The 27,919-nt window shown below is 44.3% G+C and overlaps 1 protein-coding gene across 1 annotated transcript; it reads right to left on the reverse strand.

Annotated features, from left to right (window-relative positions):
* Positions 1–3,887: 3,887 nt before the first annotated feature.
* Positions 3,888–27,127, reverse strand: LOC135366424 (lanC-like protein 2). The gene is made up of 9 exons (XM_064599116.1): positions 26,837–27,127; positions 26,619–26,739; positions 25,836–26,043; positions 24,775–24,922; positions 23,035–23,175; positions 17,842–18,024; positions 12,356–12,532; positions 10,794–10,866; positions 3,888–4,037 (listed from the first exon to the last, which is right to left on the reverse strand). The coding sequence occupies exons 1-9, from the start codon at positions 26,936–26,938 to the stop codon at positions 3,958–3,960; spliced, it is 1,233 nt and encodes a 410-aa protein (XP_064455186.1). The 5' UTR covers positions 26,939–27,127; the 3' UTR covers positions 3,888–3,957.
* Between the last annotated feature and the right edge of the window lie 792 nt (positions 27,128–27,919).

Consider the following 27,919-nt stretch of genomic DNA (forward strand, 5'->3'; position numbering starts at 1 on the left):
TAAGGTGATAGTATCAATCCGCGCTACGTCACCTTGCTTAGCCATCATTGGACCATACTTCGTCGATGTTCACGTGACAACAAGACATCTTTGTGCTATTGGCTGTGAAGCGATGACTCAGCGCGATGACGACGATCCAGGGATGACTGATTTTTCGTGCAGTATTTTCCACAACCCATATTTTTTGTTTGTGCGCTCGTTAGTTGTGCATTTGCTGACCGTAATCGCCGTGTTTACAAATCTGCGTAATATGAAGACTAGTTTTATTATACTGTGAAGAAAACTCGGACATCCTGGCGGACTACTTTTAACACGGCGGCAGCGCTCGTGACTACCTTTTCACGAAGGAAGCGCTTGAAGTGGAAATGGGAGCGAGGCCTAGCCTAGGCAGGCGAAAGCGAGCAGTAGGTGGCCTTGAGCCTTGGCTTCGCTTGCCTTCGCCGTGCGATGGAAAGTAACAGCAACAGTGCGTGTTTTTGTTTTGTACTGTAGCTGAGCGCACATTCTCATCTAGTCTCTGAGCTATGCTCTGATAGTGCGTGCCTCGCACATTAAAATTTGGCCAAAACACACTGTTAGAAAGCTCAGCAACGTTCTGCACCGACATTTACACAAAGCAGTTTATTTCTTCCGAGCTACGGCACGTTTTGCTGATGAGTTGGAAGAGAAACTCCCTGTGCGCTGATATCATTGCCAATAGAATACGCAACAGCAGAACCAGTATGAGTTGGCAGAGCCAAGAGCGGCACATCTCGCATGTACCCATTGCCAGATATATCTATCGTCGCGTTCTGCACTGTGTTGTCGCTGTTGTCAAATTAAGAACACGTGACTTTGCCACATTATACTCTGCATTGTATTTGGCCAAACAAGAGGATGGATGACACAACTCCACCCAGCAACTAAGTTAATTGAAGAGAAAACACACAACATATATTCAGAAGCTTGGTGGGAAAACAAGCAGGAAAAAGAAAACCATCTATGTGTCAAAGCACTGCATAGAGGAGCAAGCGAGTAAAAGGGGGGGAAACTAGCGCAAGATCAATCAACACCACCTAGATTACGGAGTAATTTAGGTATTACGGAGTAATCTAGGTGATGCTGGATCAATGGGAATCACGAAGGTGTGTCGCTAATGCAATTGATATCCAGAATTCTCGTCGAAACAAGCTCAGGCTTGCCTGCATGAATCTTATTTATCTGTTAGGATTACCCCCAAGCAGGTTCTGTCCCGTTCTCTTCAACATTGCTATCTACTTCGAGCACAGCTGCATTTTTTCAGTCTTTAAATATGATGCAGGAACCTTCGGCGAGTGCACCTCCAGGTTTTCCAGATTTTTCCTATTGGTATTTCAAAAATAAAAAATGAGAAAACGATCCAAGCTTAATGCAGAGTCTTGTCACGTAACGTAGTAGGAGCCGAGGCAATGAAACGCGAGAGGAGGAACCTGAAGAGGCCCAATAGCACATTTCAGTTTTAGAATGGCACTTAATGAAGCGTCATTTAATTTCTTGTCAGCCTCGCAAGTTGTGGATAGCATCAGACTTCCTATGAGAGTAGCGAGAGTAAAAATATGGGGCAGGCAAGCGGGTACTCGTCGTGGAGGAAAACCCGAGAAGCAAGGACAAAGGATGTGTGTGCGTGCTTGTCCATTTTGTCCGTGCCTCTCAGTTTTACCATTACAGAGCGTTTTGTATGGAACAGACTTTAAAACTGCCCCAGAGTGTGTGCACATTGAGAAAACATATTCACATTCAAGTTTGGCAGTGATTCGTAACTCATCACTGGGCAGACCACCAGCCATAGAAAAACAGTGAACTTCAATCCTTCATGTGCTCACCTTTCTTCCTAACCGGTATCCTTGTCATCGAGAACGCCGGTGACTTGCGCTGATGACATGTCCTACACTCTGAGTGATTTCAGAGGGATGGTATCTCAATTGGAAACAATTTTATTGTGACAATTAATGACGATTGGGGTATCACTGAGGTTCTGCCATTGCTCCTACGTCTTCTTAAATTTGAATGTGCTCAATGCTCCAGCTTTCTCGAGGTCTTATTCGAAGCTTCTGCGATAGTTTCCACATACGTTGGTACGATTATTGTCAGAGCCCGGAAAATACTTTCGGAGAGTAAAAACTGGGTAAATAAACATCTGCTCTAAATTCGTACGAATTCAGGTGGAAAAACTTCCAGTATGCTAAATTCGGGGAGAAATCTGGCTGAGTTACTTAAACTAACCATACTGGTTTGGTACAAACGTAAACGTAAACTGCATTTGCTGCCAAACAAGTAGTTACCTACGGACTTCTTCAAGCATTCCTACGGAGTTCTCAGTGAAGGCAATTTGCTGGGTAAAAATCGGGTTTCACCCTAAAGAGGCAACCTTCAATTCGGGGAAGAACCGGGTTAAACTCTAAAACTTCAGGCTCTAATTATTGTCTGTCGGCTAATTAATGCTCCCGCACCATACAATCCTACACTATACCTTACTATATAAAACGCTCAACTGATGGAAGGCTTCAGTTTTCAGATATAGCCCTCCATACTGGAGGTGGCTGATAGTGGTGGTAGTGCTGCTGCATCCAGAAGTGCAGAGTATGGAAAGCAATCGTAGTAGTCCAGTAAACTTTGTGTGTATAGTCATATAGTAGTGTAGTCAAATCTAGTACATCTGAATCTTTCAAAATGGTCGTTTTGTTTACACTCGACAAACTTCACAATGCTCGAACGAAAGATTGGGCCACTGTAAGAAAGGTACAGATACAATAACTTAACAACGCATTTCAATCTTGGCCAAAATCGTAAACCACTTCGGGGGTTAAATGTCTATTGCTTAGAGCCAACAGTACAGCTGCATCTAGGAAACACTTTGAGAAGCATTTGCTATATTCAGTCGTCCGGACATTGCATGTATGATGCATTGGTGACGATTCATTTGAAATGCTTTCCCTTTGACACATGCCCTGTTTTCTCCAAAAGCCTTCTGTATATATTTTGTGTCATTCACTACAGTTCTCAGTAGTGTCGTCCATCCTTTCATCCTTCCTAAACTCGGGCCATTGAGCTTATCTACCAGCTTGACTGCGTCTATGTAATTTGCCTGTATGCTTTGACTAGTCTTCAAGAGATGCAGATGCAGCTAACTTTTTGTGACACAACTCGAACATTCGTTGTGCAGGCTTAGATATCAAAATCATTCTTACTAGGACATTATGTAAGTTGCACGTATGTATTATGATTGCATTATAAAGTCTCGCAACATAGTGTGGGTTGAAAAACATTCACATACGCGGCTAACCAACAGGGCTACCCTCAATGGCGCGCACTTCTGAAGTTGATTTTCCACTATCCATGAGGGTCACCGACTTTGAGTAGTAGTCACTACAACTTCTAAGCGGGACATTCAAATTGTCCCTCAGCAGATCAGTAACTCTCTCACTCAACTGCACAAAGATTTTGTGACAACGTTGATACAAGTGGTTCACTACGTGATGCAAGCATTGTACCACATTAAAAAGAGATAAAAACCGGGCACTGAGGTTTTTATTGCTTTTAAAATGGTACCGCACGTCACAGTATACTGAGGAAACAATCATTATTTCTCTAGGTGTAGTAGTTGATGGGATACAAAAACCTAAACAAGCAGCCAGAGTTATTGGTTCGCATAAGCATGCGATATCCCTTAGCTGACCGGTGGATTTGCCTCACATGATCTCACACTCTGATTATTTCCAGTGCTGATATTCTACACTCTTTGCTGCAAAACTTGCAATGCTGGTTTGCACCCATGCAAATGACCGCCATTCATATTTATCTGGCACAGCTTGGGGCCAAGTATATCACAATCCCTTGTCCCGCGATGGCGTGAGACACAGCCCTTCCGCTTTGGTTACAATTGGCATCCACACTTTATTTGTGCAAAATCTTACAGCACATCTGAATTGCAGGAGCAATTCAGAAGAGTTGAAATGCTGGAAATGCAGACTTTTCTGGTTGCAGCATATCTGCCATGAAGTAGATGGTTCCTGCCATACCTTTAAAAACAAAATGCTTCTCATTAGTCGTCATGTCTACATATCTACAATGTCATTTCTAATTGAGTGCTACTACCTATTTTAAGGAGACACTGGAACAATAAAAAAAGAAAAAGAAAAAAAATTACATTCATGACCTTCCTTGTGGACTAATACCTCTGTCAGACGGGCACATATACGGCCCTTAAAGTTACGGCATTGCGAAATGGCCGTAAGTCACATACGGCCCTAGGCTCTGGGGAGCTGCCAGACGGTATCCGTGAAGGCATTTTATCGATGATGTCCACGTCGATAAACAAGTCTGTGAACGTTGAATGTAATGTAGCGAAATCACACTTTTTCTTATTGAAAGTACAGGAAAACAACGTTTTGTTGGTGTATTTTCAAAATATAGAACAGCAAACTATATTTGCTTTTAAGTGCTTTGGATATTTTTTTGAGTGGCGTCCGACTCTTTGGATGCAGACGACACTGTGCGATGCCGTGTGCAGTGGTTCGAGGGTGTGACTACAAACGTAACACATGTACAGATGGGATAAAAAGCGAAGCAAAGTGCAAAAACGCCAGAAAAACACGAAAAAGAAAAGATGACAACATTACGTCGGGTAAAAAGCATTTTATTTCGAATTGAATTAAATGTACTAAATCCTGTTTATGGCGTGCTTGGTAACGAGGCTTGGTCCGTTTCGATGGAATGTCGTAAACTGTCTTGCGGGAATGCCGTTGCCCTTCTACCTCAGTTTTGTCACAAAGGCCTTATCGCTGACCGTCTGGCAAGAAGTTAATGACAGTATGCATTTACGGTCGTGGCCGTTAAGGCCGTATATGTGCCCGTCTGACAGGGGTATAACAAGTACTATATACAACTTTTCACTGAAGAATGTGTGATGTACACACCCCAGAAAAAAAGAAAGAAAAAAAACCTCTAGATTGATCAATGGAATTTGCCATTAGTGGGATGGGATTTCAGTCTGTGGAAGTAGGAAACACCCAACAGTAGGGTACTCGGAACAATAGGGTCAGGAATATGACTTCAGAGTGACTTCCAGAGCATCGTGCACGGAAGCTCCCCACTCTGTCATGCGACCTATCATGTCATAACAAGAGGATAGAGAGGTAGCAAGCGAGCTGGTGGTATAGATCCATAACTGAAAAACCCTGAGACTGGGGGACACAAAACGTCTGTCAAAAGTACATTGCTTAAATGATGGTTTGAGAGAGCGTTCATTAAAAGTAAAAAAATAAACTTCGAACTCCGAACTTGCTAAGCATTTGGAGGAATGTTCAGATTGCTTCCCTCTATGGGATGAAACAATTGTAAAGGTTTCTGAAGTGGACCCTTACAGAAGGCTTTTGACAGAGACCCCTCCTTGTATAACCACTTGTGGGGACTAGAGATGCGAAGCCCCGAAAAAAAAAACCCAGAAGTTTTGGGGTAGAAAACAGTTTTATTTTTCGGTTTCTTTCCTCATCTCTGGAAAAATAGCTCAAAATTTTCAGGCGACAAAATTTAAAAAATGTAAATTTGCGTGTCTTTGATGCGTTCCGACCCACCAACAGTGCCTTAGGTGCCTGTAATCCGCCAACAGCCACCAACTTAGAGCTCCGTCTGGCTGCTCCAAGCGATCGCCATCACCTGGACTGTTCCAATTACCTATCGCTGAGTAGACAGCAGTCCCATGGGATGCTCTGCTCTGCATTTATGCCTAGAGGGTGAACACTACTGAAGTTTCTAGCTCATTGTATGCTGTGGCTTGGCCTGCAATGCTTCGACTCAGTAGTAACCGCGTTTGTTTCCATTTTTTCAAATTTTTCGGAACAGCCCCCGAAAAGAGCCTTTTTTTTTTTTTTTCGAGCGATTCAAAATTTTCGGAAATTTTGCATCTCTAGTGGGAACTCTGTCAGCACCTTTTCCATAATCCTCGGTCCGGCCTTGAGCAGAGTGCTCGATCTCATGAATTGACCTCCTGTTTTGTCCTGAATTGTGGGTTCCCTCTGTTTGTGTGCATATTTCTGGTCTGTAAAGTTTTCAGCCGTGTTTGAGACTTCGTGTTCCCTAGTCTCACGGTTTTACATTATGCTGTCAAATGTGTCTGACAAAAGTGTCTGTGTTGTCGTTTTTTGTCCCCCAGTCTCGGGTTTTTAAGTTATGGATCTATCATGTCATGTTCACTGGAAAGGGACACACTCACTCACAAGCACCCCATCCGCCATGATAGGCAAGTGACTGGTCTACGTACTATATTGCATGTGGCAGCCTTACACTGGAGTTGGAATGACGTGCAGTAAAGTGAGTGGAGTGCATCTCCTCTGGGCATTCAACTCATCGCTTTTATCACAGGAGCCAGGTGGTAGCTCCCGTTTCAGTTTCATGTTCTGATCTGTTCCTTGTGGTTCTCTGTGACTAGCGTATTCCAAAAACTACCGGTTTTGTCACTTGACAAGAAATTTGCGAGAATAGATATGCCATGTGCGAGGGCGAAAAGAAAAACGACATTGCTATTCACAAGTCACAAACATTCCATGGTTGCATGGGAAAGGACGGTTCAAGCAAAAGTGTGTTTTTTTCTCAGACTCCTGAATGGCCCCGTAAGTACTGCGATGATGTTTGTGCTCTATAAAACATGTATGATATTAAAAAATAAGAGTGACATTCGTACTTTTGAAGCCAGTCCTGCCACAGAACGAATTAGAGCCTGAAGTTTTAGGGTTTTACCCGGTTCTTCCCCGAATTTGCACCCCGAATTGAAGGTTGCCTCTTTAGGGTGAAACCCGATTTTTGCCTGGCAAATTGCCCTCACTTGGATGTCTGTAGGAATGCACTACCTTACTTGTTTAGCAGCAAATGCAGTTACATCACCGTTTGTACCAAACCACTACAGTTACTTTGTGTAACTGAGCCCGATTTCCTCCCGAATTTAGCCTACTGGAAGTTTTTTCACCCGAATTCGCACGAATTTAGCGCACACGTTTATTTACCCGATTTTTACCCCCAAAATTTAGAAAAAATATTTCTCGAAAACTTCAGACTCTAAGAATGATGTATGCTAGAATTGGCTGCGCGTGTCGGCACGTTTCTACAGTTTTTTTCTCGACAAGTTCGATTTAACGAGTTATATTCTATTTAACGAACTAAACTGTGGTCATTTTAAATTTTGTTATATAGAGGTTAAACTATATTTGAAAATAATGGAATTGCTCAAATATCAAATTTTCGAATTCAAATTGAGTGTTTCGAATACAAATTGGAAATTGAGTGTTTGGTTTGTATTCGAAATTTTCAATAGTTGCACACCTCTAGTCATTTCCAATACTAAGTCTTAGCAAAATGTCCTACTAAACGGTGGATGCAAAGTATAAGTGTTGTCGTAAAACATGCACAACTAGATGCTCGAGCTTGCTCGCTGCACTTCATTCTGACTTCAATCCTAATGCATGCAATGAGGCAGCAACTCCGGCACCCACGTACAGTGGGTGCAGTGCCTTCAAGCGCCTCCCTTACAGACAAACATCACACTTATGTCATAAGAGGGGAGAGTCTCTGGGGCAACGGGCATGGGAAAGAGCATAGCACTGCTTTCAACTATGACAACTTTGTTATCAGAAGGGAGACTAGGGTTTCCAAACTGTTTCAATTTCTCCTCTCTCAGCACAAAGTCAACAAGGTGCGAACATCACTGAAAAACCACACATGGAGGGCACTTCTCTCTTTCCCATGACCAGGGTGTCGGAGCGAACCGAAAACCAGAACCGAAAACCGAAAAAAACCGCTATTTTAGTGTGAACCGGAACGGAATTGAAACCGTATACGTTTTTTTTCGCTCAGGAGGGAAACCGAAAAATTTATTGAACAGTTTTCGCTCCAAGAAAAAGCTTCTCCGGTTTGGACTTACGAATGAGCGAATGAAACTGACGTTGTGTGTTCTGAAGTCATGTCACGGATACTTTACGAGGGTTACGGTTACGGTGGAATGTATGTCGGTATACTATGACCCCTTGGTAACGCTTTATCGTTCGCGCACATAGACTTACAGGTACATGTGACCGGTTGTGACTCTCTACCAATGTGCCGTAGAGTTCGTTTTAATTTCATCCGCCCAAACCCTCCTTAACTAAACACGACCAAAGGGGGCTGCGTAATGTTCTCGTAGCGTAATGCTCTATCGGTAATGTCGCGCAACGCGTCCCTTGTTTGAGAACAGCGAAGTTGGAAGTTGAATACATTTACGTATCCGCGAGGGCAAGCGCGTACGAAGTGGCGCTTCTTTTGTGGACAGGACACGAAGAAAAGAAAACGGAGCCGTCGAGCGCGTTTGTAAGTGAAGGTGTTGATCGATTTGCGTCGTACTCGTGCGGTGGTGCTTGCTGGCTAGGAAGCAGCAACAGACATTCGGATGGGACGCGATCGCACCAATCCAGCAAGAAAGTACTTTACGTATGACATCACGACAAACAAGTCCGTCTGTATCATGGGCTTCAAGAAAGGGGAAAGCCTATTTGAACAGACAGTCACCTACAGGAACCAGGAGCTACCAATTTCACTCTCACTTTCAATATTAATATTAAACACCATGTGTGCAGAATAAAGGGGTTTGCATTTTGCAACATTTTTTTTTTCTGGGAATGAATATGCCCACCAGAAGCAGAACCGGTTCAAAACCGGTATGAACCGTTATTTTTTTGCTTCGGAGCAAAACCGGTACCGGACCGTTTATGATAGAACCGGAACGAAAACCGAAACGAAAAACGTTTCGGTTCGACACCCTGCCCATGACAATAGGCACCCGGGATGCAATGCAAGGAACAATTGGAGGTCTCGAAATCGTGCATTCCGACAGTGTAACCCTCTTGCAAGGAATTTTGCGATACCCTTTTTTTTTATTCAGTGTTTGGCCCGCGAAGCTACTATGGCTATGAGCTGTGTACAAACATGGACAGATGGGAGGAAGAAGGGATAAAGTGCATCTAGTGGCAAATTGTTCCAACTAGAGATGGGACGAATCCACAATTTCTCGAATCCGAATCCGAATCCAAGAATCTTACGAACCTCAAATCTTTCGAATCCTTTCTTTAAAAAAAGAGTTTAAAAAGCCGGGGAAAAAACTCTTCGACTGAAAAGTGTATTGAAACAGAATTTTATATATTTGTATAATAAATAATAAAAAAAAAAAAAGCAAATGGGAGACGACGTACCCATATACTTTTTCCTAAGTGTAACTTATTTAACATGTTGTTCGTCGACTACAGGAAATACATGAACTCAGCAGTCTGAATTCCCTTCATAAAACTAAAAAACAATCAAAGCAAAACCGCGTTACTTTTAAACTTCTAATGTCGGAGCTTTACTATGCTGTGGTTTTGGTGCGCCCTGGGGGCCGCCGGCCAAGCAGGCTAGGAGGGGTCGATTTTAAAAAGAAACAAACCAACGTGGCTGGTGGATTCGAAAGATTCGATTTGCCCTTTCGGACAATGGGATTCGGATTTGCGAATCTCGAATCCCTGCCTAGGATTCGAGGATTCGCGGGTTCAGTTGGCACATCCCTAGTTCCAACATTTGTCTGGAAAGTCTCCCGAAAAACTCGGGGAAAACCTGAGACAGCAGAGCTGGTGGCACGATTCTAACACACCACATCCTACACTTCAGCACGACCCCAGAGTAACCAACAATGAAACCGTACAATGAAACCGTAGATGTCACATATGCAGGGTAATGTACCGTAATTTCAAGCGTACTGGCCGCGGCTTCTGTGCAATTTTATTTATTTTTTTCTCACAGGGGCTCTGCGGCTTATCCACTGGTGCAGTTTATCTCATGACTATTTTTTCCTGGTATTTTCCCCATACCCTGGCTGTAGTGACAGTGTCTCTGGGACAGCACCGCCCTGCCAATGCAGGAACAACGCGTAACAGGGACGCGTCCACATTCGAGTATTCTGACCTTCCTGGTGTCTTCCCCCCAAAAGTGATCATGTCTTCTGGAAGGCCACTGACCCATCGATCCATGAAAAACACACAACAAGGGCACAATCCGATCATGGTAGAACATTAAAACTGTAAATCCTTTGTTGTACACCATGCCAACCCCTGAGTATGGATAGAGCCAGAAGTTTTCGGGAAATATTTTTTTCTAAATTTGGGGGTAAAAATGAGGTAAATAAACATGTGCTCTAAATTCATGCGAATTCGGGTGGAAAAACTTGCAGTATGCTAAATTCGCGGAGAAATCAGGCTCAGTTACTCAAACTAACTGTACTGGTTTGGTACAAACTGTGATGTAACTGCATTTGCTGCCAAACAAGCTAAGTGTGCATTCCTACGGACTTCTCAGTGAGGGCAATTTGCCGGGTAAATATCGGGTTTCAGCCTATAGAGGCAACCTTCAATTCGGGGTGCAAATTCGGGGAAGAATCGGGTTAAACCCTAAAACTTCAGGCTCTAAGTATGGACCACAGGGTTTATGATCTTCTCTACGGTCTCCTTTGTCGCACGTATCAGTCGTGTCGTATTCCCGCGACTTATCTGTGAGCGCGGCCTATCTGCCCCAAAACTTTCAAGACGTTCTTAAAACATGCGTCCTGCTGCTTATCTGCAGTGCGGCTTATACGCGTGAAATTACAGTACTCTACAGACTTTCGACTTGAATTTGATTTGAGCAGCTTGGTATTGACTTGGTAGTAAAGCTCGTGACATCCCGAAAATCAGCATCCGAGACTAATTCGTTTCGGTCGTGGGTTGCACCACCACAAAAATGCTCACCTTCAAAAAGTGAATATGGCCTGTCAGGGGTCCTGCAGTTGTGCTGGCCATAGTCGAAGCACCACTCACAGAACTGCAAGGGTAAGAATAAAAGGAACGTTTTGTAACGCATATAAGGCTTTCAACATTTTGACATATTTTCGGCACGACCTACTAGATTACAACGACCATGTCATAATCGGCCACCCTATGAGGAGCTCATCCGCACGATCCGCTACGGGCGCTACTCATCGGCTCGCGAGATCTACATCATGATTGGACAATGGAAATTTGAATTCTGAACCTGCAGGAGCGGACGTACGACTACCGTAGCAGACGACAGCAATAGCTCCTATGAAAACGCGCAGAATGATGATAATAATCAACTTTAGAAGAAAGCATCTCTTGTGGAACTTCCACTGCTTGTACAAATATACTTTGGTAAACTGAAGTATTGTAGAAATTGAGGAAGCAATAACCGGGCCGATGAGTAGCGCCACCACTAGCTTCCAAATTATTTGGGGAGATACTTAGTTTATTTTGACCACCCGACAGCTCTCATAGCCACTCAACACCACATGAAAGACGGCTATCATAATGTACAGTTGAATGCTTTGTGTGTTGTCAGAACTCCTATGAAAACAATGTGGCATGGTTTCCAGACCATACAGCAAATCGGGGGACCCACTCGCATGAATGTTAAATTTTTTAAAGGGGCTCTAAAGGGGTCGGTGTTTGTGGGGCTGGTAGGCTACTGTAAGCAGGTAATATATTCTGTACTCAATGTTCATTATTTCCATACTATCTCTATGCAACGCAGGAAGAATAACAACTATAATTTCTTTATTCAATTCAATAACAGCTATTTCTTTATGCGCACTAATTGTGAGGTGTATGTAATGAAAAGTTTCGCGTCAAAATTACGAACGGATACGTCGTAATGACGAAATGTCCCGACTGCCAATGAAGATAACGCGTGGATTGCTTTCAGAGCCTGAACTTTTAGGGTTTAACCAGATTCTTCCTCAAATTTGCACCCCGATTTGGAGGTTGCCTCTTTAGGGTGAAACCAGGTTTTTACCCAGCAAATTGCCCTCACTGAGATATCTGTAGGAATGCACACACACTAACTTGTTTGGCAGCAAATGCAGTTACGTCACAGTTTGTACGAAACCAGTACTGTTAGTTTGAGTAACCGAGCCTGATTTCTCCCCGAATTTAGAATAGTGGGAGTTTTTCCACAAGGAATTCGCACGAATTTAGACCACATCTTTATTTACCCAATTTTTACTCCCCAAATTTAGAAAAAAAAAAAAAAATCCCGAAAACTTCAGGCTCTAATTATTTTCAGTTTCATTTACCTGGAATAGCATTGTGGAACGTACAATACAAGAGGTGGAGTCGATAATCGCGTAACAACGCTATTATAACCGTCCCAGCACTGCTCTAGCCTCTGTTGCGCACACATCTCGCATCCAATTCTAGATGACTGTACCTTAAAAATTTAACATGAAAATGGTTCTCATGGGTGAAACAATGAGAACACGATTGCATTCAGGTTGCAAAAGGTAATCCTGTCTCACCTTAGCAGCTCTGTGCAGGTATTTTGCGTTCCCAGTGTGCTGGAACATCCGTAGAAAGGCATAGCCGTTTCCTGACACTCCGTGGCAGATGCCGTAGCCCTTCTTCAGCAGACCACGGCTCCAAATGACGTCTGCACATCGACGAGCTCCACTCAGGTAAGCGTCCTCTCCAAAGACCTTTGTCGATACACACAAAAAAGAAGATATAGTAAGTGCATTTGTCTCACAATTTACTAGGGGTGTGCAAATATTAAAGTTCTCGAATTCGAATCGAATATCAAACGCTCGAACTATTCGATTTGCGAATCAAATATCCAATATTCGATTTTTCGAATATTCGACTATTCCACGAATATGAACGACACAACCTGAAAGTGGGCTTCACCTGATGCTTTCGTGCATGAGGTGAAGCCTGCTTTACGAAATTGCCCTTGCTGCAGGACCAACACAGGCGGGACGGTGTTTAGTTTAAGATACCGTTATCCAAGGTTTGGTTTGTAGACATCGTCTGTGAAAGGGGTGGCGCCCCTCCCACATGCAGTTTAGCGGTGCCGGTGAGGGACTTTGATTTGATGACTGTGGGTTGCCTTTAAAAAGTTAGGACTCTCGAATAATGACTACAGCCCACGAACAAGAAGGGTGTCTTAAAGATGTCCTTTATGTCTAAAATTTCAGTTGTGCAACTTCTTAGGGTCAGTGCAAAGAAACTAAATGGTGGTCATGGCAAAGCTGAGGCAGGATGCCAATTCGTTTGTTTCGCAAATGGCCTGTGGTTGTCTGAAACAATTACAGCCTCATCCGTATAACATGCTACTGCCTGACATAAAATTTTGAAATGAAGGTAACCACTCCAGTACTGCAGTAAGTGTAGGCTCATCTGAAAAGCAGGAATCACTCTCATGTAAAATTAAAGAGTAGTGGCTTAAACAGAAGAATTGCATGTTTCTCTTGTGAGAGTTAATGCCAGAAAAATTCCACTAAAGCCCTGAGCTACAAAATGAAAACTTTTAGTGCGAAAGTCACATATTGTAAATTTTGCACGAATATTCGATATTCGATTCGACTTAAAATATTCGGATTTGCACACCCCTATAATTTACATACCTTTGCTAGTTTGGGCAGCTAGTATGGTCTGATGCTCTAACAGTATGTGCAGTTATGGCAGTATGTGTTGTGACTATTCTGGCAGTATGGTCCGACAAGCTGAGTTTGACATGTGGACAAACGTTCAAACTGGATCCTCCAGCAGACTATGCTAGGTAATGTTTGAAAGTTTTTTTCCCCCAGTAATACAGTTTCATGAAAGTTGCACTGCCTGGACTTATGAGTAGAGATGACACCCACCGCACCCGCGGGGACACGACCCGCATCCGCAGTAATGTCGTTGGCACAACCTGCATCCGCACCCGCACATCCCGGCACATATCCGCATACCCGCCGACATACCCGCAGCCCAATGCGTACGGATGTTTCAGTTATGCGACATGATCGTCATAGCGCGAAATGATTCACTGACGCGGGGGACAATGTCCGTTAGCGAGCCCCTTTCCCAACGTGTACGCTGTGGAGACTGCTGACATGGTTGCCGGCTTACTGATGCAAAGAGCACCAGTCGAGGTGTCTAAAAATAGCCAAAATTAACCCTATGTGGCAAACAACAACAACTTTATTTTGAGATGATGAATTGGAAATAGAAAGTCTTGGAAAGTATTTTGGGCCAAAGGTTCGCAATGAATCGGGTCATACAGCAAAAATCGGATTGGTTTTGTGCCTGCGGGCATTACAGGTACATACCCACGCAAGCTGCGACGACACGGAAATGTGTACCCACAAAGAACAAATCTGTGCGGGTACCCGCGGGTATTCGCGCGCAGAAATCTTATTTACTTATGAGACATATGGTGCGAGCGAGTGAAAGAGTGCTGTATGGTCTCCGGATGATAAAAAATCGTTGCCAGTGCACCTTCAGTTAACATATGGTGAAGAAATGCACCTTGGTATGTAATTCTGAATAACGGCACACACAGACACACAACACATTCACGACTTAATCCTGCAGCCGGAGTAGGAATTGGCTCTGATATTTCAGCGTTAACATTCCACTTGATGCAGTCAACGTTACCAAACATATCTTGGCAATATCTATTTTACTTCTTTCAACACAATTGCCATCATAGTTAGCAAGAAAATCAATGCAGCTAGAAGCCTTTGTGCTTTCTCAGCTTTCCTTCTAAATTTTCGTAACAATATTTCCAAGGACATCACTGAGTCATCCAAGGACGTATCTGAGAAGTGCTGTGAAAAAACTTTAATTTCACCGCACAAATTTCTTACGGGCACATAACACATAATCACAGCCACTAGATTTCATGAACTGTGGACATTACAATTCATGTTTTGAATACTTTACTTCCCGATAAGCCCCAAATTGACAGTGCTGTATCCGACAGAAAAACACACTTGCACAGAAAAGTGGTTCAAATGTTTACTAGCAACCTGTGAACCAACTGCGAAAATAAAGTTTGAGATTGCAGCATAGTTTTCCCAAGCGTTAATTTCTGCTCGAAATTTTTTCGTGCCTTTCAAATTCAGGAATCTTTCTATCTATACTTACGGGTTCCTGAACATTAATGGTTTTACAGTTGCTGTAGTCAACCCCTGCTAACTGTAGAAGCAAGTGACACTCCACATTCTTGTGACAAGTATCGTGAGTTACGACTATAGCCCCTAGCTTTAGCGTTTGTCACGGAACCTGCTGTTTCCCTCAGCATCATGTGTTTTTCATGGAATATATTTGGCGGCATATAAAGCGAATCCTAAAGAGCAGGTTCGTATTATATTGCAGGTTCACATATTATGCGGTGCCTAGACACCCACGTGTCCGCTATCAGAGGTCAGAGGCCTCGTGCTTTCAATCTACCCTGAGCATTCGCAATACCCTCTTTCTGGCCTCTTCCTGTTCAGCTGTGATTGGTTCACAGCAACGCGTCACATGACACTCCTCCGAGCACATGGGAAAGAGCGAAGCACGTGCACGCTGGACACAAGCTTCTTTCTGCTTTCTCTCTTTGTGCTTGCTAGACTGTGTGAGACGTGCCGTCTGTGGTGAGTGTTGCTCACCAACCGAGAATGGCATCTAGACGCGTTGCTTACACAACAATGTTCAAAAGGGATGTGGTATTGGAAGCCAAAGCTACCAGTAACATGGCAGCATCACAAAAGTTCACCGTGAACGAATTCAACGTTAGGCTTTGCCGGGAGCGTTCTCGCGTGTGCCTTCAAGAAAAGCGTTTCTGCTTCCATCTACATCTACAGTAAAACCCGCGGATAGCGATATCGCGTATAACGATATCCCTAGTAAAACGATGGTTCATGATTTTACCGTCAAAATATACGTTGGTTCTATGGGGAGACGACCCGCGTATAGCGATGGAGACCGCGGTTCCGAGTATTCGTATAACGATGTTGGACGCTGTCCCGTGCGCGTAACCACGCGGCGATTTTCGCCGCGATAAGATACAGTAGAGTCTCGATGCTACGAATCTCACGGGGTAGCGGAAAAAAATCCGTATCATCCGAAATTCACATCAAAAGAATTAAACCAAAATAAAAATTGAGGCAAGAAAATAGACAGCGACTGTTCATTTTCCAATACTGTCAGTGAAAGAGGTAGGTGGTAACGCTTTTATGTCTCCGTATTTGGCCAATGCTGCTCAAATTCGCGAGATGATTCAAAAGGCCTAGCACGTGCTTTCCACCCGCGAGTCGCGCGACAGTGTTCTAAAGCGAGCTTCTCCTAGAGCACGCAGGCGTTAGGTGAAGCCGACTTGCGGAATGGTGACGTGTAGTGTTGCCAGAAGTTGTCCTGCTATGTTGTCTGGTTCCCTCCACGAGTTCTGATCGCTGTTTTCCCAAGCCACTGCGATGTCACACAGCTTCGCGTTTTTTTTAAGCATCTGTTTCTTTTTCTTTTGCTACACGCGGGGCGGCGCGCGACTTTTCGGGGACGCGCTATTTAGGTCAGCCCTTGTTTAACGATGTAGCCCGTATAACGATGGAATTCGCGATTACCGTCAATGTCGTTATACGCGGGTTTCACTGTACAGCTACTACATCCCGAAGCGATATTGTATACGGGCGAAAGTGCCCCAGTCGCTTTCATTAGTTGCGAGTTTGACGGATGTGCTAGGAGACTGCCAGTCGTCAATATCCCGAACACGTGGGGGGGGGAACGTATCAGGACAACTTCTGGCAACATTAGGCGACACCATTCTGCAAGTCGGCTTCACCTAATGGATGCGCGCTTCGGATGAAGCTCGCTTTACTTCGCAGGTGGGCAGCACCTGCTCGGCTTCACAAAGCGCCACGACAGGACTTCTTCACCCAGAGTACTGGGGAATGAACAGTAACTTCCTATTTTCTTGCCTCAATTTTTATGTTTGTTTTCCTTGACCTTCGCATTGCGTCGTGTGCACGTGGTGAGCTGGCGACAGCTCGGGACGCTCGCGGGCGGAGCAAACCGTGTCCGAAATATCGAGCGACAGAGCTGTACTGCATCCGAAATTTTGGATGTTGTTTTACATTAACTCTATGGGGCCCGCAGCCGTTCCGCGAACGCGTCCGAAAAATCTCGAACACTGCGGTGCTGTAGAAGATCTAGAGCACATTCTTCTCCATTGCCCACACTACCCATACCGTACTCTCCGCATCCCTTAACGAGATGAACTCTCGCCCACTCTCTCTCTCACAAAACTGCTTGGTCCCTGGCCACATCCAGCCCACCAATGCTCTGCCCTCAAAGCTCTTTTCACCTTTCTGGTGTGAGATGTGGGGCGTTGATGGGAGAACGTGAAGGCGTAGCTGAGAACTTCAAGGTTTATTCGAGCGGCTTCTTACCGCGAATAAGTAAAGAAAATGGAAGTCCGAAGACTCACTCAGGTACATCACATGGCGGGGAAAGTTCAGAGCACTTGACAAAAGAATGACAACCCGCGTCCGCCAGCAGTGACGGCGCCGAAACACACATGTCTCCGGTCGGCGTGAGACAGCAATATCAACAAGAAGCTCAGGCACGGCATTCTGGCAGTTCCAGCGGGTAAATGGCTAGGTGGCGCTAGTTGTAGGACAGTAATTCCTCACACTGGATACCATAGGACTTGGATCCTTATAGTGAAGGGGCTCATTATTTAATTCCTCGCATCACCACCAGCAATGAGGTAGAGTATCGCCCCCGGCGATGAAACTCCCCAGTCATCATCTCCTAATAAAGTAGTTGTTGTTGCTGCGTGACAATTTACGTGACAGAGAGTGTCTGGTCAATGCATCAATGCAATGCATCAATCTATCAAGGTACTGTGCCTCTTTTTTTTCGCAAGTAAAATTTTTTGTGGCTTTTTAGCGGCCGCAAAATTTTCTAGAATTAATCGCGAATAAAATTATGTTTACAGTATGCGAACCCTTTGAATGTAGGAGCTATCATCACTCACAGTGTGCGCCAATGCAAACAGATGAATGGCTCCGGGGGCACCGTGGCACCAGTGAATAAGCTTGTCCGTCTGACTCCCCAAGGAAGAGGGAAAGTTCCCAGATGGGTATTTCAGGCCAAGGTAGTACCGTATGCTCGGCTGTATCAGGGACTGCATCTCTGACGGGCTCAACTGCTCTTTGGCCTATAGGTAAAATAGGTAAAATGAGCAGAGACAAATTACTACATTACTAGGCATATAGCAGAATCTCGGTGAAACAGGGGAAGTCAAGTCCGATGTGAAATGTAGCACAATGCAAAAAGCAACACTGAAGCTTCCTTAGTTTAATATATATGAGCTTTCGCAAGCTTGTACGTGATGAAGCGTGATCCCCCCCCGCTGCGAAAGCTTGTATATATTAAACTAAGGAAGCTTCAGTGTTGCTTTTTGTATTGTGCTACATTACTAAGCACACAAAGGCAAAGAGGAATATTTGCGCAGCATGACATTATGCATGCTCAAGGAAATGAACTGTTTTAAGGCTGGGACACAGAAACAGACAAACACAACGGAACATCATATTTACGCATGGACCAGTTCATAACTTGTATCTTCTCAACAGGGCCTGACTTGTAGGATTATACCCAATTACACCTGATATTTCCCCCTCCACCCAATTCAACCCAGGCAAAAATTTCAGCTGGAATCCCAAGCGGATCCACTCGAAAAATAAAATGGAACCATGTTGTTTGAACCACTGTGCAAGAACGAGGATGTAAAAAATACCACAGAACCTTTACAGTGAACAATCCTTAATATCCTGTCAATTATCATTAATCTGAGTGAATTCGGCACACCCTTCACATTGGTGGGGTAAGAAAGCGACCTTTACTTGGAAAATTTCAGAGTTCGGTTAACAAATATTTACACGGTAAACCTTACGCTACATGGTATTCACATCAGGAGGTGGCGAAAACCTACTAAGTACAAATACCGTTGACCGCATGATACTAGGTGGTGTAGTTTCGTTATTTTAATTCAATGGTACGTTTTCTGGGACACCCTGTATATGCACGTGAATGCAAGAGTGCCGGGAAATGGCAGGGCAGGGCCCACGGAGGGGGGCTCCAGTTAGCATTTAAGCACTTCGTGTACTTTTCAATAAACCTTTACTGGAAGCAGAGCCGTATCTCTCCGTCCTTCTCCCGGAAGTAATGATCTCGGAAGTTATGATGAAGTTATGATCTCATACCAAGAGGCCCAGCTCTCCTTGCTGTTCAACGGGTGAGCGGACGGGAAACAGCAATTTGATCGTAATATCGGCGTTATCGTTATATCGAGGATCGCAATACACGGGCTCGACTGTACATCAAAGTTCTGTGATGTACAGGTTTTTAAAAATAATTTTTTGAAGCTCCTGGTTTCTGAAAAAGAAACTACTCGGAAGGCAAACATAGCCGGTTCAGACAAATCTGCCATGTGGAAAGTGTTTGAAAGGACAGCATCTTCGACCGAAACGTTCACAAGTCACCAGCTTGAGAAGTACTTGGAGTCAAAAAGGGTCTAAAAATTGGGAGGTTCAGTAGTCCATATTAAAAATGCTAAAACACCCAGTACTGGAGAGCTAAAATAAATTACACACCACACAAAGCACTGAAAAACTGGAGTCACTTGGAGTCACTGGAGATTACTTGGAGCCATCACTGCTACCACAACATGACAACTCCCTCGCTTGGTGGAGAACAACTGGGCAACACAAGTACCCAAGCCTGGCTTAACCAGCCCAAAAGTATCGCTTTCTGTATGCGGCAACGCTGTCACAAATTGCTGGAATGACCTGTCTAAACAGCACGTTGAAAAGGATGTTGAACAACTAGTGTTGCTGCACGAAAGTATACCTCATTTACTCGCATAATTTGGGCACTTTTTTTTCCAAAAAGTCTGAAAAATTGGGGGTGCGCAAACTGCGCGAGAACGTTCGTTATGAGATCCCAATTTATTTATTTTATTTATAGTTTATTGAAACAAATTGAAATTGCTATGTAAAAAAGCTTAGCGCTGGAGCTTTGGGTGTCATTAGCACATGCTAGTAATGAACGCTAGTAATGAACCTGGTAGTATAATGAAAAAATGGCTAGGAAGCAAGCGAGCTGGTGAAGATGATGCATAATGTAAAACCTTGAGCAGACTTCTCGTTCTCCCGAACTGACCTCCTATTTTGTCCTCTCTTCCCTCTGTTTGTGTATACAGGGTGTCCCAGCTAACTGTGAACATATTTGTTAAAAATATATATAACACTTTTTCCAAGATGAAATCAATTGCAATATAGCATATGCTGAAGGGCACTCCCTAGGAGGGCATTAGCAAAGTCCAAAGGCAATATCTTAATTAACTTTAATTAATTAACTTTTTAATTATAAAAGCTACAAAGTTGTCCCAATGAGAACATCGATTCCTTTCGGTCACCTGATATCGTAGCCGTTTTCAGAGCAAAAATCTGTTTGATAGATTACCCGCAAAAAATTAGTGAAAGAACGCCATTTTTTCTTTATTTTGTTCATTGCGCATCTTCGCAGACACATATTTCCTTCATCCCCAACATGAGAGGGGAAAGGAGTACAGTGCCGCCTCATGCGTCGAATATGAGCTTTAACTTGCGGAAACAAAACAAAAACAAATGTATCGGGCCCATCAGAACTGGCCGTATCTTGGGTTGCATTTTCTGTTTCCTTTTTGATCTTTTTCCAGGACGCGAGAGGCGATAGTGTGCTCTTTCTCCCTCTCACATTGGGGGTGAAGGAAAGACGCGTCTTCCAAGAAGCGCAATGAACAAAATAAAGAAAAAATATGGCGTTCCTTCACGAATTTTTTGCGGACGATCTATAGAACGGATTTTTGTTCTGAAAACGGCTATGATATCAGGTGACCGAAAGGAACAGATGTTCTCATTGGGACAACTTTGTAGCTTTTATAATTAAAAAGTTAATTAATGAAAGTTAATTAAGACATTGCCTTTGGACTTTGCTAACGCCCTCCTAGGGAGTGCCCTTCTGCATATGCTATATTGCAATTGATTTCATCTTGGAAAAAGTGTTATATATATATTTTTAAAAAATATGTTCACAGTTAGCTGGGACACCCTGTATATTCTTGTATGTGAAGTAAAAATTTTCAGCTGTGTTTGAGACTTCGTGTTGTGTCTGTCCTTTCGTGTTCCCTAGTCTCGGGGTTTTACATTATGCATGGTAGAAGTGAATGCTAGTAATGCGAGTAAATGGCTCAATATTTTTGTATGCCGGGCATATCGGCTCCTGGTAGAGCCCATATTGACGTTATCACCGCACTGCGCAAGCACAAAAGAAGTACAGTCGCCGACCGATTTTTCGGACTCCGATTTTTCGGACATGCTCGATTATTCGGACCCGTTCACGGAACGGCCGTGGGTCCCATAGAGTTAATGTATAAGAGCGTCCAAAATTTCGGACGCTGTGCAGCTCCGTCACTCGATATTGCGGACTCTGTTTGCCCAACCAGCGAATTTTTCTATTGGGGTGACGGGTTAATATCGGTATCGTCCAAAATTCGTATCGAAAGAAATCAACCAACTAGAATATTGAGGCAAAATAATAGGCAGTGATAATTGTTCATTTTCCATTCCTCTGAGTAGAAGGGTCTGTCGTGGCGCCTTTGCGTCTTCGATTTGGCCAGCGGCCCAGCACGTGCTCTCCGCCCGCGAGTCGCGCGACGGCGCTGTAAAGCGAGCTTCACCTAAAGCACGCATGCGCCAAGTGAAGCTGACTTGCGGACTTGATGACGGCGGTGCCTTTGACAGTGTACATTGACGAAATGTCGCTTCGGGAAATAGAAGCTGATGTCATCAGGCAGAGCTAGAAGCGCGTTACGAAAGCATCGACATATTTTTCCAGCCCACTAGGGCTTAGTAAAGTTTATTTTGAAGCGAAATTCGTTTTTTCAGACTGCTCGATTATTCGGACTTTTGCGCGATCCCCGCCGAGTCAGAAAAATCGGACGGCGACTGTATACTCAAATAACGCGCAACTGCCGACGGTTGGGAGGCAAAATGCCAGGGCCCACTACCACTCCCCTACAGGTGAAATATCAAATATGTTGAGACACTGCAACGCTGCTAGAAGATGCCACTAGTCACACCTGACAACCAAAAGCAGGCTATGTTCACCAACTTTGTCATGTTGTGCTGTAAGTTCATACTGTTAGCGAATTCGGGTGGTCATTTCGTAGCAACGCAGCCGAGCGCTCGGAAATTGCTAGGTCGGCGACCGAGCTGGATCACGTGACCGTTGCCACCCGCACATGATTGCTAGGAATCTAGCGGTTTTAGGTACTTGGATCAAGCTAGGGGTGTCGCGGTCGCCAGTCTTCGAGTTCTGTCGTCTGCTAAACCGCGTGATTTCAACATGCGGGCCAATGAGGGCACTCGCCACCGTTGCAGTGCGGATGATGACGACACCGGATACAGTTGGGCAATCTGCTGCTAGACTGTTTTGAGACCGGGCAAAAAAAAGTGCTCGCTGGCAAATTCTGAGCGCTCGGAAAGCGCCACGCGAACATGCGAGATTGCTTCATTTTGACCAAGCGAACATGACTGCTCGAGATCTGGCAAAAAAAGTTGCTACGAAATGACCACCCGAATTCGCCATGGGTTTGTCCAGCGTTTCTTTCAGAGTTTTGTAGTTCAAGCAACAGTTTCATTCATCGCGTCAGTGAACCATCGCCGGAAAGCGCGCGCAAATCAAACAAAAGCACCACAGTAATTTCAGTACCACTGCCGGTGTTGCAAAAACAGCATCGTAAGTGAAAAGCAGAGCTGCACAGGCCAGATATCAGTGCGCAAAAACGCGGGTGCGCAAATTACGCAATATTTTATTTTCTTATCATTTTTCGTGCTAAACTAGGGGTGCGAAAAATTAGGTGACGGTGTAAAATATGCGAGTAAATACAGTAAGCAGTGACTGTTGACAATCAATGTACCATCTTTTGTTCGTTAAAAATAAAATGTTTGCACTTTATATCTGCTGGATTATTCAATCTGTATTCATATTTGATTGGGCGGTCCTCCACATTCGATTTAGCTTGACAGACACAATCTGCACAGCCCTAGTTCTAAGAGAATGTACCTTTAAATAAATGAGGCTCAACAAAAACGCAGTGCGTGCTTTTTGCAGCACTTTTTACCTGCAGTAACATGTACAGTATGCCCGCCAGACCATGTGCAGCCCCCAGGTAGTAGCTGTCGTGCCATTGGTACATTAGAGGAGATGATATCTTCATCTGTTTGGCCAGCTGCTGCCCAGATTTCAACACCGATGACATCACCTGAAACAAGGGTAATAACCTCATCGTCGGTTTCTAAGATGCATTTGTCGGTTATGAAAAGGCTAGCGATGTGACAATCACTACAGACTACTAAAGCTTTAGTCCAAGATGCTGTAGCATCTTGGAAGACGTGCGTATCACTTAAAGGAGTACAGAGGGCCATCCAAAAAAATTTCAGATTAAGACATCTGATGAAAGTGTGTGTGTCATTATACTGAATAGCGCGAAAGGTTTTGATGTGTGCAATTTGTTTCCCAGAAAAAAATTCACATAAACGTAGCTCCGCACGTTCACCCTTAACTCGCCACTCCAGCTATAATGAGGATGAGGAGGAATGATGCCACGTCACCGATGACGGTATAAGGAGAACTCGTTCTGGTTCGCCGGTCAGTGGGGGTCAGCGCCTTGTCCCTTTGCCGCCGTAAACCTGTTTCGCCAGTTCTCCCGGAGAATTGGGGATAGAAGGAGTGGCCGAAGCATTACCAAGCAAGGAGAAAGGCTTTATTAAAACCCCGAACAGCCGAGTAGCAGACGACAGCCTAGTAGCAGACAACATTTCTCTAGGCCACTGTGGCATATTATAGAATCAGCTTATCCTATGCGGAAGCAGAGCGGGGAAGAGTTATTACTCTGGGATTACTCTGAGGAAAGAAATTCCTCATACTTATGTTATATGTTCTGATATTTACGAATTGGCTATGTGTGTGCTTTTTTATTTACTCTTCAGCGTGGCATTATATAGACCAACGTCGTTCGTAGGCACATGAAAATACCTCAGGTGCCTTTTCATTGCATTCAGGGGTGTAGTCGTAAGATGGTCAAACGTGTGCTAAAACCCTCGCTTTAATAAACCCTTTAAAATGCTTCGAAGAAACTTATGACCAGCAATATGGCTGAGTGAGGAAAGGCCTCCACTCATTGGTCAAAGCCAAAGTCTTGCTGAGGACTGGCAGGTGGTGGGTTTGAATCCTACCACCAGCTGTGCTGTCTGAGGTTTTCCCTGGGTTTTCCCGGAAGAGTTTCTAGAAAAATATTGGCCTCAGTTCCCCTTGAAGTCGGGCCCAGGATGCATACTAACCGTCATGTCCCCCAACTCCTTCCTGCTGTCCTCTCTCTACCTGTCCTCTCTCTACAAAGGAAAGGGCTTGCCGTTGTCGGCCTCACGTATGTGGGCAACGTCACGACTGACGCCCTGGGGGAATGTGCGTCCTGGGCAGACTTCCAAGGGAACTGTGCCGACATATGTCTGAGAGCGTCTGAGGAAAACCCAGGAAAAAAAACAGGAAAAACCCCAGACAGCACAGCCGGCACCGGCCGTTTTAAAAATGAACTTCACCGCATAGCACGCTCCTAGCCAATCATCATCTCGAATGATGTCGTAATCTGCCCTGATTTGTTGAAACCGGGAGGCCTTTTTTGTGACACTTATGCTGTTCATAATTGTCACAAAAAAAGGTGTACGCCTCCCGCTTCCAGCAAATCAGGTCACATAACGATATCATTCAGGATTATGGTTGGCTAGGAGCATGCTATGCGGTGAAGCTCGTTTCTAAGAGTGTACTGCCAACTTTTTCGAGAAATGTCTTCGAATAGACTCACTTGTCGGACCAAGCCATCGTCTACGGCTGAATGGGAGATGTTCTTGCGTACGTAGAGTAGGGAAAAAAGATAGCCCACTCTACCGTAGAGTAGCTCATCCGGGATATCCGAGTCCAGTGGTACGACCTCATCTGCCAGAGCCACCAGCCTACAAACGGAAGAGTTATGGAATAATGTACAACAATTTATTATTTGCATTGCATCAGGCCCCACATAATTTATTGTCACACTCCAACGATATTTACATCATACATGTGTATGGTCTGCCAGTAAATAATGTACACCTAATACAGTCGACAAGTGATGGGATTTGAGAACCAATGCGGCTTTAGCCAAAAAAAACCTTGCAAATAAGAACCACATGCTCCACAGTTTTTATCCCATCTTTTACCTATAGGACACACGCGGAACATTTTCCTAAACTGTACCTGTATTATAAAATTTATTATTTAGACCGAATGACCGCAACATTTTTTTTTGCTAAATTATTGTTCATTGTCAATGGAAAGGGGTGGGCCTTGTCAAGCTACTTTTGTAGCTTTTTGCCTGTCCCTCCCACCAAGTGATTGGTTAAATAATGATTATTATAATACTAATAGTAAGCTAACTCCAAACAAAGCATTTCAAAATTTCGTTGAGACCAAGCACAAGTTAAGTGCCAAATGTCACGTATAGCAGACGACAAAGCCGAACGTGCATGTGTACGACATATTATAGAACCAGCTCATTCTATCCGGAAGCAGAGTAGAGAAGGCTTATTACTCTGGGGTTACTCTGGCTATTTTTTTGCCGGAGAATTATCAACTCATTTCTGCTACACTCTGGAATTTTTTGCCAAGTCAGGGTTAATCGAGAGTACCTCAGAGTTGCCAGAGTTGAATAAGAAAACACACCACTCAAAAAGCCCCTTTTCTCCAGTGTTGTAGCGCTTCAGTCTTAAATGGGTCCCCATTTCTGAAAACACACCACTGGCCAACGAGAACAGGCAAACGGAGTGATTCGCAACAAAAACCGAGCACCTACGTCCCACTTGAGCAACTGCAAGAGAATAAAAGACTGACTTTTTGATGAGCTTGTGGGACTCTTCCTTCTTGCCCAGGCGGTGATAGATGTAGGCACCCGTTGCTAGAGGTCCTGGGTCACCGCACAGGAAGGAAAACCGCTTACCACGGAGAGAAGACAGGGGCTTTTGCACATAAGGCAGGGCCTTTGCCAGATACGAGTCGTCCTCAAAGACGTCACTCAGGTGAATATACAGGAGTGCAATGCCTTGGACAAAATAGACGCCCATCAATCAATCCTCTCATTCATATCAAGTACACAGTGTAAGAAAGCCACAAAACAAAGAAAAAAAAGACGAAAAAGAAAAGAAACAATGCTAGAAGGAGCTCGATCGAATGCAACAGCAGCAGTGGTTTATCCAGAATCCCAAGCATGAAGGGGGTGTTGGAAAAAAAATGGGGGGGGGGGGGGCATTATTATAGTCGCATCATTACAGCTTAACATATCATTACCGACATGTGTCCAAAGCTGAAATCGCAAGGGAACCTCCTGTAGTGGTACACAGGTGAAAAAGTAAGGGAGGTGTCGCTGAACGTTTTGGGGGGGGGGGGGGATTTGGATAAATCACTAAACAGCAGAACGAAGGTTAACTTGTAATTGTAACTATGTAACCTAATTTGTAATTTTCTCTGTGGTTATTGAGGTGCAATCACAGGCTTAGTAGCATCTTAGAATGCGTAAGTAGCTACGGATGCAGGCAATATTGTAGGGTTTCAACTACGCAGCTAATTTAATGTAGCATATACGTAGAGTTATTCTATGGGCGAGGCAACATAGCCTACCTGTTGTCCCGGTATAAACGGAGCTGTCACTCCAGTCAGTGCCTCTGGTCAAGTGTTTGTCTAATTTTTCGACAAGTTTGAAAATGTTCGATCGTACTTCGGTTTGGAAACGGTGCGTGAGCTGCAAATCGGTAAGGGACACAGTTATAGAAACCAACCTCGCATGCGTGAGATCGTACATGAAGTGAAGTCAATGATGGAGAATGAAGTTAAGTTACCTTTCCTTCGGGAAGTACGACGTCGGAGGTGTCGTCGTAGTCCTGAAACTCATTTTCGAATGCCCTGTCGCTCATATTTAAAATGTGGCGAATTGTCTTCATGAACTGCAGGCAGCTGCTCCCGACATTCTTAACAATTGGTACCGTTCTTGTCAGAACAGAGATTAAAGAACAGTTCGTTTTATGACGATACTGTCAAGCGCGCAGCAGTCACATCGGCGCGCTCGCTGACATTCTCGAAGCCGAAAACGCCGAACGCAACTTGAAAGTAAACATAAACCACGTGACGCAAACACCATCCAGTGTTGCCAACCTGTTCATGCACCCGAACCCAAACACACGCGTTTACGTTTTGATTACATGCATTTTTTCTTGTCGATTTTATACTGAACTGTTTTATACTTCACTGTTATTTTGATGTGTGGCGGTCGAAAGGAAAATACAGTTCCGTTGGATACAAAGTTTTTTTTTTGTTCAGCGCTAGCGCCGCGAAACAACTGTGGCTATGGGCGGCGTACGGTTGGTGAGAGGACAGCAGGAAGGAGGGGGGTTCAGTATGTGTCCTGTTCTAACTTCAGGGGAAATTGTGCCAACATTCGTCTGGAAAGTCTTCGGAAAACCCAGAGAAAACCTCACACTGCACAGCCAGTGTTCGGATTCGACCCCCCCCCCCCCAGCTGAGGGTTTCCTCACCCTCACCTCACGATATTTGAGGTGAGGTGAGGGCCATTTTTTCTGGTGATGTTTGAGGTGAGGTGAGGAAAATTTTCAAAAAAGTTTGAGGTGAGGTAAGGAAAAGCTTTTAAATTTTTTTTGAGGAGAGGTGAGGAAAATCTTTTAAAATTTTTTGAGGTGAGGTGAGGAAAGATTTCAAAAGCATTTTAAGGTGAGGTGAGGAAAACTATGGGAAAATTTTTTGAGGGGAGGCGAGGAAAAATTTATGAACGCGCACTTTATGAAAACTTTTCCCGCGTGTACACGGTGTATCTTTCCTTCTTTCCACAGCGTCTGTCTCTCATCTGGGCGGGGACTACCCTCCTCTCTCGCCGCTGATCTGACGCCCGACTTTGCGCGTCATTCGCA

The sequence above is a fragment of the Ornithodoros turicata genome, chromosome 8 (assembly GCF_037126465.1).
Source record: "Ornithodoros turicata isolate Travis chromosome 8, ASM3712646v1, whole genome shotgun sequence".
In the NCBI taxonomy this organism is placed as follows: Eukaryota; Metazoa; Arthropoda; class Arachnida; order Ixodida; family Argasidae; genus Ornithodoros; species Ornithodoros turicata.